The following is a 15,087-nucleotide window of genomic DNA, read 5'->3' as shown; positions in this document are numbered from 1 at the left end:
CCCAGTCGAAAGAAATTATCTATAATAAGCTAGAGTTTTCTAGCTTATTATAATACACAGTTATATATAATGTATTTATGTTAATAATATATATTTATATGTAAATTATACTATATAAATTAATATAACAAAGTACTACAAATTGGATGACTTAACAGAAATTTGTGAAAGTGCTGTATTTATATAGTATTAATTATATATAAATATATTTATAGTTATGTTGATTCATATATTTATATTAATGTATTTACTTATGTATACTTACAAAATAAGTAAATTTCATTTATCCCAAAATTTCCAAATTGATTTGATCCCAACCCTGTATTAAACTAGATCAGATTAAGTATGTGGACCACAATTACTTAATGCCTTAAATAATAGGTTTTATTGCATTAGGTTTATCATTATGGTCTCATACATAATGGTATGAGGATGCCTTTATTGAAGGATACTACAAGAAACAGCCTTATGAAACCTGTGACTGTATGGACATATTTCTAGAGAAACAATGCCTGACATCTCTCAAGGTCTCCATTATGAAACTCTGTGCTAGCAATGTGTTTTAGAGCTGCATGTTAGAGGGAAGCTACAAACTGTATTTTTTCCTTAAAGACCATGAAAACTGTGTAACTAATTATGTTTTTCTATTTGGCTTTGGCTGCCAAGAAGCTCAGAACCAAATCTGCAGCCCATCTATAGCAACCATATCAGTTCTTATGACCAAAACATATTTGGAATTATCTTTTTACCAAATCTCTACATAATTTTGACTTATAATTCAGCTGATTCTAATAATTTTTTAATTTGTATTTTACTAAATCTTTCTGTGTATTTTTTTCCCCTTTTATATGTTTCTTATTGCTGCTGTAACAAATTGAGACAAATGTAGTGACTTAAAACAATACAAATGTATTACCTTATGATTCTGGAGATCAAAAGCCTGAAATGGTTTCACTGGGCTAAAATCAAGGTGTTGGCAGGGCTATTCTTTCTTCAGGCTCTAGGAGAGAATCCCTTACTTTGCCCCTTTCAGCTTCTAGAGGATACCTGCATTTTTAGGCTCATGGCCTCTTCCTCCATCTCCAAAGACGTCAGTATGCCAACTTTACATCTCTCCCTAACTCTAACACTCATGTCTCTCTTTCATACTTGTAAGGACCTCTGTGGTCCTTACAAGAATCACCCTGATCATCCAAGATCCTTAACCTAATCAAACCTGTAAAGCCCCTTTTGCCATGTAAGGTAACATTCATGGAGATTAGAACGTGGACATTCTTGGGGAACCATTATCTTCCAACCACACCTTCCTAAATACCTCACCTCATTTTGCAGAATAAGGCTGGGTAGATAAATAGGTATCTTTAAACTGTTAGCTCTAACATTTTAGGTTTTAATTGACACTTTTATTTTAACATTTTACTTTGGAAAATCATAATTGAAGTATCAGATGTAAACAATGCTGTAACAATAGCCTATCTATCTTGTTAAGGGTGAAACATGGGCTCATTTGTATTAGAGCCCAATCATGCGTAATATTCAAGGCCTTTTTTTTTCTGTAGAGAGCTTTTGAGAAGTGCCATCGTTGTACTTTGAAGCTATGATTTGACTTAGGCATTGACATTTTTGACATAGTGAGCAATTATAAAATTAACATAAAATATTTTGAGAGCTTGTATTAATTATCATTTTTAACAGAAGACCTAATCATTATTATTACCAGTAAAGATATTTTTAAAACTGTGTAAATTGTATGAAATAAACATTGATTTAGAACAATGTTCTGATATTTCCCATTAATTATATTGTTTTAATTCTCTATCACTATGGTGTATTATTATTTCTAAGTTTCAAAAGTTCTAATCGAAATCAACCTGGGGCTGATTCACACTGCTACTTTTGAACAATTGTACTATATTTATTGGTTTTTGTTTCAGTGGTTGGATGGTAAAGAAATAGAGCCTTCAGAAAGGATTAAGGCATTGCAGGAGTATTCAGTAATTGAACCACAAATCAGAGAGCAGGAAAAAGATCACTGTCTTAAACGAGCCAAACTCAAGGAAGAGGCTCAGAGGAAACACCAAGAAGAGGATAAAAAGGAAGACAAGAGAAGTAACGCAGGCTTTGACGGACGTTGGTACACAGACGTCAATGCTACTCCGTATGTAAATTATTATTTTACTTTCTAGTCAACTTTTGTTAAAAGCAGCAAACTGTATTCTCTTTCCAAGTTCTTTGCAGTACACTTATATTCCGGATTAATTTGAAGAATAAAATATGATGTGAATTTTGGATGGAAGAATATGAGCATCCCATTGCTTGTGACAATTCTGTAAGGCTTTCTTTCCTTGGGGGAAAAATTCCTTTTTAAACTAGCAACTTTAATTTCCGTCTAAACTTATTCTCAGAAAAATCCATAAAATATATACAGAAAAGATGAATTAACAGGTGTACTTTGATTTACAAACTAGGAGTATTTTAGAAAAGTTAAATACAAATCACATTATTATAATTTGAATAATTCTAATCGTATCATACAACCTTCTATTTTCTTAATTATATACTGAATACATTTTTAATATGATTAATAACTTTTTTAAATTAAAATTTTCATGTTTATTTATTTTAAGTGAATTGCAACTATAGTCAGTTGATTTGATTCCATACAGTTAAAGTATAAGGTATTTAGATAACAGAATCCCTTAAAATTGGGGAAATAATACTTATAAAGTATTTCAGACATACATAAATGTTCGAAAATAGTTATATAGGCAGCTTGTAGTTCTACCACCTACATTTAATAAATGACAATAGTTTGTATGTTTGCTTTGGATCTTTTTTTAAATAAGAAATAAAATATCATTAAGAGTGTAGAAGCTCCTTAAGTACTTCCCCTTCATCCCATTCCTCTCTTCATCCTGGTGGCGTCTGCTATCCTGAAGCTGGCGCGTATTTGATACATGTTGATTCATTCATATTTTTAATACTTTTATTTCACAAGTATGCCTCCTTAAACAATAGTAGTTTGAGTATGTGTGTTTAGTATGAATGATATCTTTCTATAGCTTTGCTTTTCATGCAACATTATGTTTTTGAGATTTATGCATATGAAGACATGTAAAACTAATTCATTTTAAGTATAGAATAATATCCAGTTGGATGAATAAATTATAATTTATCCCAGAGGTAATATTCAAAATAGTTAATAGCCAGTTTTCACTTGCCCTGACCAATCAGAAGGTGCAGCAGCTCCAACAACACATGCGATCCTTCTAGTGGTGCCAGCCAGTCAACCTGGACACAGCTATCCCTCTTTGGCTAGCCATGCACGTTGTTTTCCCTATTCCCATTTCCAATTCTCACAAGAATAGAATCTCCTAAAAGTAGCATCATGGTCTATCTTGGCCAGGGCTGTATCTCTGGTGCCTGGCACAACAGAAGATGCCCAATAAATATTTCTTAAATCCATGTTGAACATTTGTTGAGATATTCAAGCAATGTTGCCCTTGTCTCCTTGTTCAGGTATGAAAGTTTCTTCAGGGTATTTAGCAATGGCATTGCTACAACAATCATGACATCTTTTCAACTTTATACATACTGCCAAATTGTTTTCTAGAGTACTTGTAATAGTTTATACTAATATATCAATATACAGGAGTTTTCAATCTTTGTCAATACTGGATAATATATTTTAAAATATTGGCCCATCAAGTGTGTTGCATAGTATATAGTATCCTCTATTTTTAAAAAATTTAATTTGCATTTCTATAGTTACTAGTGAATTTGTATATTTTAAATATCTTTTATATGTTTGTTGGTTATTCAGATATCCTCTATTCAAGTCCCCTACTTGTTTTAAATAAGTTGTTAAGTGTTTTTCTTATTGATAGTTCTTTTATATTCTGGATACAAATAAAAAATATATTCTTTGGTGGTTATGTGCTTTACAAATGTCTTCTCCCAGTCTGTGACTTGTCTTTAATTATAAGTGCTTGTGTTTTGTGAAGTTTAAAAAATTAATGTAGTTAAACTTATTTGTACATTTTTGTCTTGTTTATGGAATGCTTCTTTATCCCAGTACCATATCTGTTTGTATCTTTTTATCTGGAATTAACCTTTGCCAATGTATAGGGTAGGGTACTAATGGTTTTTCATATGGGTAGCTAATTGTCTCTGTACCATTTATTAAGGTGCTATTCTTTTCCCACTGATCTGAAATGCCACCCTTACTAATCTCTTCAAACCATGTATTCATGGGTTCATCTCTGAGTTCCCTAGACTGTTCCATAGGAGCACTTCTACCTGGTTTTAGTTTGTATAGATTTATAGCATATCTTGATATTTGGTAGGAGATATTCTCATTTTTCAAAGTTATCTTGGCTGTTTTTAGTTCCTTACTTGTCTGTATGAGCTTTAGAATCTGCTGCTAATCAAATTCCTTAAAAATCCCTAGTGGAATTTTGATTGAAATTGCATTTAATTTGTATGTTAATTGGGGGAAAGTTGGCATCTTCATGACATTGATTCTTTCCTTGCTGAACTTTGGAAGAGCTCTATTTACTTAGACCTTCTTCTGAGTCATTCAATGAGGTTTTAAATTTTCACTATAAAAGTCTTAAACCATCTTTCATTGTCTCTATTTCTAAGTATCTTGTAGAATGAGATTTTAAAAATAGATGTAATTGGTTTTGCTGATATTTAAAGGGACAAATTATTTCTGTATACTGATATTGTGTTAATCTTGCTAACCTTTATGAAAGAGGCAATCCTGCATTTTCTAATTGGAAAAATACATTATTTGTAAGCAGTAACTTGAAAATTGTTTTCCAATCCCTCTCCTTCTACTTTATTTTCTTCATGTTGCCTGCAAAGGTCTCCAGTATGGAGTGGAATAGTAGCATTAAGAATGGGTATCTGTATCTTGTTTCTGACTTTAAAAAGAATGTTTGCAATTTCTCATCATTAAGTATAATGTTTGCTATGGGTTTTTGGGTCCTGTTAGGTAAGCTTCCTTCTATTCTCAGTTGATGAAGAGCTTTTATCATCACATCCATTATATTGATTTTTATTAAATGCTTTCCCCAAATTTATTGAGATAATAGTGTTTTTCCATTACTGTGTTGAATTACATTAATACAATTTCTAATATTAAACCATCCTTGAATTTCTGGGATAAACATCCTTTGTCCATGATTATTTGCTAATGCATTGCTCCATTGATTTTGCTAGTATCTTATTTTAATATTTGAACCTGTGTTCATAAGTGAGTTTATGTTATAATATCCTTGTCTCATTGTATTTTTTTCCTGCTGTTTTGCATCAAAGTTATGTAATAGGCACATACAATATCTTGGAGATAATTTACTATCTTTGGTTTCTAAAAGTTTACAAAAGTTAAAATGATCTGTTCCTTGTATTTTAGTAGAAGGTTACAGTGGGGTTTCTTGCAGGTGCCTTCTTGCCTCCCCCATAGACCTGGCTGATCCTTAAGTCTTCACCATTCTCACCCTATTTAGCCCATTTGAACAGAAACATAGACATTCTGGAGGAGAATCATTGAAATCCTGAATCATTGAATTAGTTGGTGAGGAGTAGGAGGTTATTTCCCTCTCAAGGCTTCAAGAAGAAATACTCCAGAGAATCAGAGGTTGCAAGAAAGGGAGATGAACATTTACCTCTTGACTAGGTAGAGCCTGCCTCCAGCCTGGAGAATTGAAAAGATAGAAAGTGACCTGGAGCAAAGGGATCAGGGAAGAAGGTATTAATGGCAACAGCTCACACTTCATGTGGCAAGGATTTTGTGAATATCTTTTTTTTTTCCAGACAGAGTCTCACTCTGTCTCCCAGGCTGGAGTGCAATGATGCGATCTCAGCTCACTGCAACCTCTGCCTCCTGGGTTCAGGCGATTCTCCTGCCTTAGCCTCCTGGGTAGCTGGGATTACAGGTGTGTGCCACCATGCCTGAGTAATTTTTGTATCTTTAGTAGAGATGGATTTCACTATGTTGGTCAGGCTAGTCTCTCACTCCTGACCTCGTGATATGCCCACCTCGGCCTCCCAAAGTGCTGGGATTACAGGCGTGAGCCACCCCACCCAGCCAGGATTTGCGAATATTGTATAGACCAAGTAGATACGGTAGAAGAGCTGGATTTGAGCTGTCTTGAAGAGATGCTGTCCAATAGGACAGCAGCAATAAGAAACTGCTGCTTATTGCAGGGGTGGATTATCAGTGGCAGAAGCTGGGGAGTTATCACAAAAGGAGCCAGGAAGTATATTGACCACCTCAACAGTGAACAGTACACTTGGAGGATTCTTGTAGTGTCTCCAAGAATGACAAAGGTGCTTGCAGGAAGAGAAAGCCAGTATCTGGATATTGGTCCTAGCGAGGGTAGCAATAGCCAGGTTATAATAGGAGTGGTCATATAAGAGATGTTCACCTTCTTCTCCTCATTCATCTTCCCAGGTCCCAAATTCTGAAGGCAGGAAGCCTCTGAACCTAAGAGGCCCAGTGGTATGGGATTCAGAGGAAGGAATGGATGACAATGAAAAGTAGGAGAGGGTGTCCCTCTTCCCATGCACACCCCAATCTGAAACAGGGCCAGGAGAGAGAATGGGTTGGAGAGCGAGGGAATGGCTTCGATTTGAAACTTAGGTCTGAACTTTTACTTAAACTTTAGACCCTTTAGTATCTGAAAGTGAATGGTTAGCTGAGATTATCCTTTTCTTAAAAGTGACTACAGAGCTGTGGGATCTGCTCATGGATGAGTAGAGAGTTCTGAGAGAGCAGGTTTGAAGGCAGTGGTTGAAGAGAAAGTTTTTTTGATCATACACTAATGAGCTCACTTTGTTTCATCAACCAGCTGCACATATTTATATGCATTTTTCCTTGGAGACTTATGTTATTTAGCTCATATCTCTGATAATTTTTCTTAAGTACTGTTATTTTTATGTTTTTATAATTATTATTTTAGATTGCAAAAGGCCAGATTGAACCAATTAGTCACTTTCCAGGAAAAATATAATTTAAGTGGTTAAATGAGAATGGAACCAATTATTTCAGTGGCAATTATCTAGAATATTGTAGAATATTATCTAACCTACATAATCTAACCTTCATACATTATTCTTTCAATACCATAAAGAACTGGAGCTGTATAGCAAAATGATGTATTTATTTTCAGCAATTTACATTATTTTGCTTATTAAAATATTTAGTTGCATTGTATCGGTAAAGACAGCAGAATTTTACTATATATTCTATTGATGCTACTTAAAATTCATGTTCTAGTATTTTTGGTTCATCCCTTTGAAAAATATCTTTCACAATATTTTCGAGATAAAGAAAATATATTTGAAAAGATATTGTCAAAATGAAGAAAATGTCTTTAGTTTGAAGATCAACTAAAGGAGCCTTTCTTGTCACCTCATTCAATAACAAAACCCAACATGTATTGAGTACCTACTATTTTCTATAGTTGGTATTAAAGGCATCATGTAATTTTTTTCATTTAATGTCATCTAATAAAGTGTCTATTCTAGGGAGAGGTAAGGGGAGAGAGACTATACCTAATGTTTATAGCTTGAATGATGTCATTTTCTTGCCACAAGAATAGGATCTCCCTGAAAGTAGCGTCATGGTTTGTGTAGGCCAGGGTTGTATCTCTGGTATCTGGCACAACTGAAGATGCTCAATAAATATTTTTGGGATCCATGTTGAACAAATGTTGACTATCTCACATAATACCCATTTGATGACATATAGAGACATTGTTTAATTCTCTGACAGTTCGCAAAACATGAATAAAAGGGAAGAGAGACCTGTTACCATATAAAGCTACATAATCAGAAGTTATCCATGAAAAATAAACTAGGTACAGGCCATACTATAAAAAGTGTTATATGTCCCACAAGCACATTTTGGAGATAAGAGAGTCATTAAAAAACCTAGAAATAATGTGATCCCATTTGCCTGCTAGAAAAGTCCCTCTGGGAGTAGTGTGGAGAGTGTAATTGACAGGTACGAGATTAGAGGTGGGGTGATTGCTTGTCTGATCTTCAGAATCTCCTGCAAAATATAAAACACAGATTCCCAGGACTACTTCAGAACTACTTCAGATCTACTGATAGGCTTTCTGATGAGAGCCCAGGAATCTGTACTTTTTATAAAGCTCCCCAGGTGATTCTTAGCAGTCAGGTCTGTGAACCCTGGAATCTGATTACCTCAATATTCCTGATGATAGAGGATGAAGGCCTGCCCCATTCAACCTTTCAATGTAATGAATATTAACAGCCTTGGGTTGATCTCACTACATATCCAGGCCAGGGTAACCAGGCCTGGATAGACTGTCTTTCAGAGTCACTTTATCATTCAAAGGTAAGAAGATAACATAAGAAAAGTGTGTAGATATTAAAGGGCCAGCATTAAGGATGGAGCTCATGAATCCATTATTGTTCTTAAGTGCTCTGTTTTTCCTAGTTCCTCTTTAGAGAGCAAAGACCACCTACAGGCACCAGACACAGAGGAACACAACACGAAGAAATTAGACAACAGTGAAGATGACTTGGAATTCTGGAATAAGCCCTGCTTGTTCACTCCTGAATCGAGATTGGAAACTCTTAGACACATGGAAAAACAACGGAAAAATCAGGAAAAATTAAGGTATTTCATTCTTTCCTATGAGAGGGAAGCAGTAGCCACTTATGAACTATATTTTCATGATTGCCCTTTTTTTTTTTTTTACTCATTATTTGTGTTAAACCTTTAGCACTCATATATAGATTTTGTTTTTTCTAAGTATAGCTTTTTGTTGAATTGTATTGGCTAACATTCATTAATATCAAAGTACCTTCTTTAGAACAGCGTGAATTATGACATTTTAGGTAGAGGTTTTTTGTATGTCTTTAGCTTTTTTACAACTTTTAATATACCCAATAATAGTGTATTAGGGTACACTAATACATTAGTATTTCTATTCTAGAAAAAGGTCATTTTGTGGAATGAATGGGCTCCTTTTTGAGTCTGTTCTATTAATTTGCAAAGTGAAGAATTGGAAATTAGTTTTAATAGGCATTTTATTTTCCTAATACAACTTTCTTCGACATTTAACACTATGATTTCACTTTTGAATTGTTTATCTATAATTTGATGATTTGTTAGAAACTAGGATTTTTATGCTATTATCTTCAGAGTAGATTTTTCAAAAACAGATTTTGTGTCATTCCATTTTATGTCATTGCTTAAGTCTAGTATGTAAAATATATAACTTATGGGAATACTTATTATTCATGAGCTTGAGAAAGTGATAAATTAGCCCTGAAATATAGTAATCTACATGGCAATGACTCAAGTGAAACAAAACACAATATCTCTTCCTGTGATTAACAACTAAAAGCAAGAAACTAGAAGTAAAAAAGATTTGAAATCTCAGCTGCTTTCATAAAATTTTCATTAATTAGAAATACAGGGAGGTATAACAATCAAAAATCAAATTTTACCTAAAATACTTGTTTGTAAAACGTGAGTGATTTTCACACTAAGGGACCACACAGCCCTTTGGGAAGAGCATTGAATAAGATTATGTATGCATGTCCTGACTCCACTATTACCCTCTGTGTGATGTTGGCAAGTACCTAACTTCTCCTCATCTGGTTCTTCATCTGCTAAACAGGGATTATCATACCTGTCTTACCTACCCCACTGTACTGTTAAGAAAATCAGATGAGCCCATCCATACATGTGAAAGTGCTTTGCAGAGACTCAAGAGCCCTTTGAAATGGAAGTTCTACATGTTTATAGAATGTGAAATATTTCTTACATATATACCCATACACACATATGTTATATTTATATATCTGTGGGTATATATAAATAATATCTAATCTATTATGTATTGAGCCTGAAATAAGGATAATTTTTTTTTACTCCCTGACACCTAATAAAGTCAGGCTGAATTGGATGGAGATCTGAGTCTCTATGTTTTGGACACCTTAGACTTCCCAATCCAGTGAGTCCCTGAGATGTTTGCCTCTGATTGTGTTGCCATTTTTATTAACTGGGTGTAAGCAGGGACAAAAGAAATCTTTTATTCCTAACTCTGATCTGTTTTACACTGAGTAGGGTTAAGCCAAGGGCTTGTGGATGCCCCTTAATTGTCCTGAGTCATTGAAATATTAACTCCATTGGATCTGGAGGCCCAGTTTAAGATGCAGAAGAATGTGAATGATTTTTTCTAAAATAAAGTTAAAATCTGATACAAAATCTGTATTAAAATTACAATAGAAATTTAAGGCAAAGAATTGCCGACAGTTCCATCATCTAAACAAATTTTTCCATCTGATGTAGATATTGTCCATATTTGCCTATTTAAGTTTCTATATACTTTCAGTAATCTTTTAAATATAATTTACATACTGCATTTTAATTTCATATTACTCAATTAATCATCTTTTTTTACTTCCTTTGTTTACCTCCTATCCAACCCTTCAATGTAGTGAATGTTGTTAACATGCTTGGGTTGATCTCACTACATTTTTTTTTAACCCTTTATAATTGCATAAATTATCTCTGCAAGTGTAGGATTTAGGGTCTTTTTGTAAAACAAATACGTATTTATATTTTATATATTTTTTCTCACTAAAGACATCATAAACACTTTTCTAAATCAATAAGTAATGAGCAAACACATTTTTTAATAGCTGCAAAATATGTTATAGCCTGAATGAAGCACAGTTGATTCAACCATTCCTCCATTGATGGGCACTCACAACAGTTCCAAGGGTTTGCCACTGTAAATAACGCTGTGAGAAATATCCTTTTACATAGATTCTTCTGTGCTGATATTTTTATCTATATTGAATAGATTCTATTCAATTGGTATGTTAAATGTTGTATTTTAGCTAAAGCAGAAGCTCTGTACACAAATGGAGAGTTGACAGTTATCTGGGTAAATCATGTATAAAATAGACTTATTTAAATATTAATAGACAGTCATGAAAAGGAGTTTTCTTCCCTCATTCAAATTATCTGGCAAATTGTCTTCATCATTTTTTTGCTGTACAGATACAGATACAACCACATAAAAAATCTGGCTTGATTATCAGTTCCCAGCATAGAATTAAAGGAATGGACTTCAGAACAATGAATTGCTGATGTGTTCATAAAAGTTCAATTAATTTTTTTAAAACTGTTTCACAAAAATGTATTACTTGCTTTTATATTCTCTTTGCTTATTTTTTCTTTCCATGCTGCCCCTTGTTCTCACCCACCATCAATCTTAAGTGAAAAAAAGAAGAAAGTGAAACCACCCAGGACTTTGATCACTGAAGATGGGAAAGCCCTAAATGTAAATGAGCCCAAGTATGTGAGGCCAAATAGAGAGTTAAAGAGTGTCAATCAATGGTGTTGGTCAATCATTGTTTCAATTCCAGGTTTGCTCTGCAAAGAATATATCTGACTGCTCTTAACAAGTTTGATGAGTCTAAAAATAACGTCATTTGGTGCATATTTAAAGAGAAAACATCTATTATGTTTTCAAATGCATAATTGTCTTGGCATCTAGCAAATGATCTTGGCATATGGAGATCTTAGTTATTTATGTACCCTGTGAAACTTTGGACCATATACAGTTTTATGCCTGAAAATTGCCACCACATTATTGTTGTATTTATGAATTTTTAAAACTCTGCCATGAGCAAGCTGGTTGAGAATACTGATGTACCGTCTATACATCCACTTTGTACTCTGGAGCACATATACAAAGCCTTTGAGAGCTAGGGAAGGAAATCAATATAATAACCTCAATGAATTTAATAGAGGACAGATACTCAAACTGGAAATCTTCAAGTATAATAATATCTAATCTACACTCTTTATCTGTCTTAAAGTTTGAAATTAAAAAGCAGGACAGAAAAGCCTTTTGTAGCCAAAATACAGACCAAAGAGCCCACAGACTAAATTTCATTCACTTCATTTTATTACTCAAACCTATTTTCCGTCATCATTTCATTTGCTCTGTCATGACCATGGTGAAGGCACAATCTTGAATTATTTCTGGGCATCATTTATCTTCACAGCAATCACAGGTGGTAGACAGTATTTCTTTCTTACATGTCCAGAACCTGGGCCTGAGAGAGGTGGAGTGACTTGCCCAAGGTCACACAGCTAATAGGTGGTGTTTCTGAGTTGCTCATGCTAACCTAGTTCCAGTGACTTCCATGACAAGATGTATAATCCCTTCCCCTTACCCACATACAGCAGACAGGAATGCAAGACAGAACACTAGGCTAGGCCCTGGGGATAGAGCAGTGACTATGACAGGTTTCTTTCTGACCTCATGGAGTTCAGAAATTGAGTTTAGGCCATCTCTCTTTAGCCTACAACAGAGCTCAAGGGAGACTCCCGGAACTCCATGTGTCTCTGGTAAGACCACCACTCTTCCCACACACTGCAGCCTCACCTGCCCCTAAAACCAGTTCTACTGAGGGTGATTCTATGAAGAACTGATTACCCACCACCTCCTCAGTGGCACTGCCTCCTGACATGCGATCATCCCCTATTCCTGCCCTCCCAGGTCATGCACCACTGTCCAGAATCTTATACCCAAATGGCGCTGCTCCAACTCAACTCATTCTCGCCTCTTTTGGACCCCTATGCCCTCTGGAGCTTGAGCCTGGACAGCAAAGCCTGAAGCCTCCACCATTTCTCCTCTTTCACTAACTGAAGTGGAGGATTCACTTCTGCGACTGCCCACTGTTCTTCCTCACCACATACACCACAGGAACAGTTACAGCCCATTGCCACTTTCAGGCCATCTTTCTCCCTTTCTCTTTTGAAGCACAAGCCATCTAGATATAGCACCCCGCCCCTTCTTCCCGCAGTCATCTACATCACCCTGAACAACTCTCAACCCCAGCCTTCTCAATTCATTGAAGATCTTTCACCCACACCACTGCCTCTCTCTGCCTCTCCTGCCATCATCAGTCTTGGTGATGACTTTATCAAACTTGTAGGTGATCCACCAGAAGCCCTGGCCTCTCAGTTCCCCAACCAGCTCGCTTCTCCAGCTCAACTCAACCACATGATTTCATTTTCATTCCTAGATTTGCCACCATCAATATCTCTTCCATGTCAGAAACTTCACCTCGAGTGTCTCACTAGATACCATTTCTTATGTTCCTGGGGGAACTTCCTCCGCTCCAACAACCACATGCCGCCATGAAGACCATAAGATAATTCATTCTCCTGTTTTTCTCACTCTCCCCTAACCCCTCATCTTCTCTCGCCGTGCTTTAGTTTTATGGTTCATCACAGAAATCAGTCCTTGGGCCAGGTGCAGTGGCTCACGCCTATAATCACAGCACTTTGGGAGGCCAAGGCAGGCAGATCACTTGAGGTCAGGAGTTTGAGACCAGCCTGGCCAACATGATGAAACCCCTTCTCTACTGAAAATACAAAAATTAGCCGGGAGTGGTGGCACACGCCTGTAATCCCAGCTACTTGGGAGTCTGGGACATGAGAATCACTTGAACCCAGGAGGCAGAGGTTGCTGTGAGCCGAGATCATGCCACTGCACTCCTGCCTGGGTGACAGAGTGAGACCCTGTCTCAAGGAAAAAGGAAAAGAAAAAAGAAATCAGTCCTTGTCATTTGTCTTCTGTTGTCTTGTTTTTTTCTCTTTCCATCATCCTCACCTCACAAAACCCCAACCCTATTTAAATCTAGCACACTACCCACTCTTGGGCTGGTCCTCCTGTGTGGCTGGCGGAGACTATTCACCTCTACTTGCTGGTCTTACCTTAAATTCATGATCACAGATCTCAAATGGAGTCTGGCAGTCTTCCTTTATTTTCTTGGGCCATCCATTCTCCTACTGTCCTGCAGGCTGCTCTCGTACCTTCTTTCTCCTTACTTCCAACATCATCTGACACTTCCACAGTCTTAACTGAGGACCTTGTTTCCTATTTCATTGAGAAAAAAAGCAATCAGGAGATTTCTTTTCCTCCCAACATCCAATTTACCAGTGTAGCTGGACCTGTCCCATGTACTCCCCTCTCCTCCCCTTGCTGACGGTGAACTTCCTATCCAAAATCAGTCTGTGTAGGCACCCTGACTCCATCCCCTCTGCCTATCAAGGACTTAGTTGCTGAGTTATCCTTGGTCTTCTGCACTAGTTCTCTCCACTCTGCTAGATCAATCTCATCCATGTGCAAACAAATTCTAAAAATCTCTGTCTTAAACAAAACAAAAGCAACAACCTCCCTTCCCCTGGTTTTCCTTCCAGTCACAGCTCTTTTTCTCTGCCCCCATTTAATGGAATTGTCTGCACTTGGTCTCCAGTTTCTAACTTCACATTCCTTCTTGAAACCACTTCTGTGTATTCCATCATCCTGAAATTTCCTTAGCCATATTATTTCCACATTCAGTGTTCAGTTCTTAGTCTTTGTCTTACTGGACATAGCAGATTTGGATCAAATTGTTCAGTACCATCCTTCTTAAAGCAATTTCTTCCCTTTGCTTCTGATTTTTCTTCTACCTTACTGACTGCTCATCTTTCTAAGCTTTGATGTATCCCTTTGGTTTTGTTTTTTGGGTTCCCTATAGCAAACTCCTCAACTGTCTTCCTTTTCGCATTAGCTCTTCATGGCTCTCACCAAATCCCATGGCTGTAAACACACTCTTTACATTGCTCCCAACTTGATCCAACCTCTTCTCTGAGCTCAAGACTTGTCTACTCAGTTATGTTGTTAAGTTCCTCTTCAAAGAGTTTTGGTTCCTGGTTCTTTGTTCTATTCTAAAAGGTAATCATACCCATTCATCTATCAGCCCTCCCTATCTCTGCTGTGCCCAAACACCCTAAGATGTACCGTACCTGTCCTTCCCGTGAAACGCCCACCCTTGCCTCCTTTGATGAGGTCAACAGTAGCCAATCAGAATTAGCTTAGATTGTGCGGTCCATCCCCAGCCTGCAGGGGGAGGGCACAGGAACAGGGTCTGTGTTAGGGATAAAAAACTCCTGCTCTCCTTTGTTTTGCTCGCTCTCCCTTGCCTCTGCCTTGCATGCAGGAAGTGCCCTTCTATAGAAGTATATTGCCT

The 15,087-nt window shown here is 36.4% G+C and overlaps 1 protein-coding gene across 5 annotated transcripts in view; it reads left to right on the top strand.

The window, feature by feature from the left end:
- The window catches only part of LRRC6 (leucine rich repeat containing 6), a 123,412-nt gene that overhangs the window by 64,158 nt on the left and 44,167 nt on the right, over positions 1–15,087 (top strand). For all 5 annotated transcript variants that reach the window (XM_023222935.2, XM_023222951.2, XM_023222937.2 and 2 more), the window contains exons 5-7: positions 1,935–2,158; positions 8,474–8,656; positions 11,276–11,353. In XM_023222935.2, the coding sequence (XP_023078703.2) occupies positions 1,935–2,158; positions 8,474–8,656; positions 11,276–11,353 (485 nt within the window). The remainder of the gene's footprint in view (positions 1–1,934; positions 2,159–8,473; positions 8,657–11,275; positions 11,354–15,087) is intronic.

This window comes from Piliocolobus tephrosceles, chromosome 7, assembly GCF_002776525.5.
Source record: "Piliocolobus tephrosceles isolate RC106 chromosome 7, ASM277652v3, whole genome shotgun sequence".
NCBI lineage: Eukaryota > Metazoa > Chordata > Mammalia > Primates > Cercopithecidae > Piliocolobus > Piliocolobus tephrosceles.
Note: the sequence above shows the minus strand (reverse complement) of the source record. Positions and strands in the feature narration are given on the sequence as shown.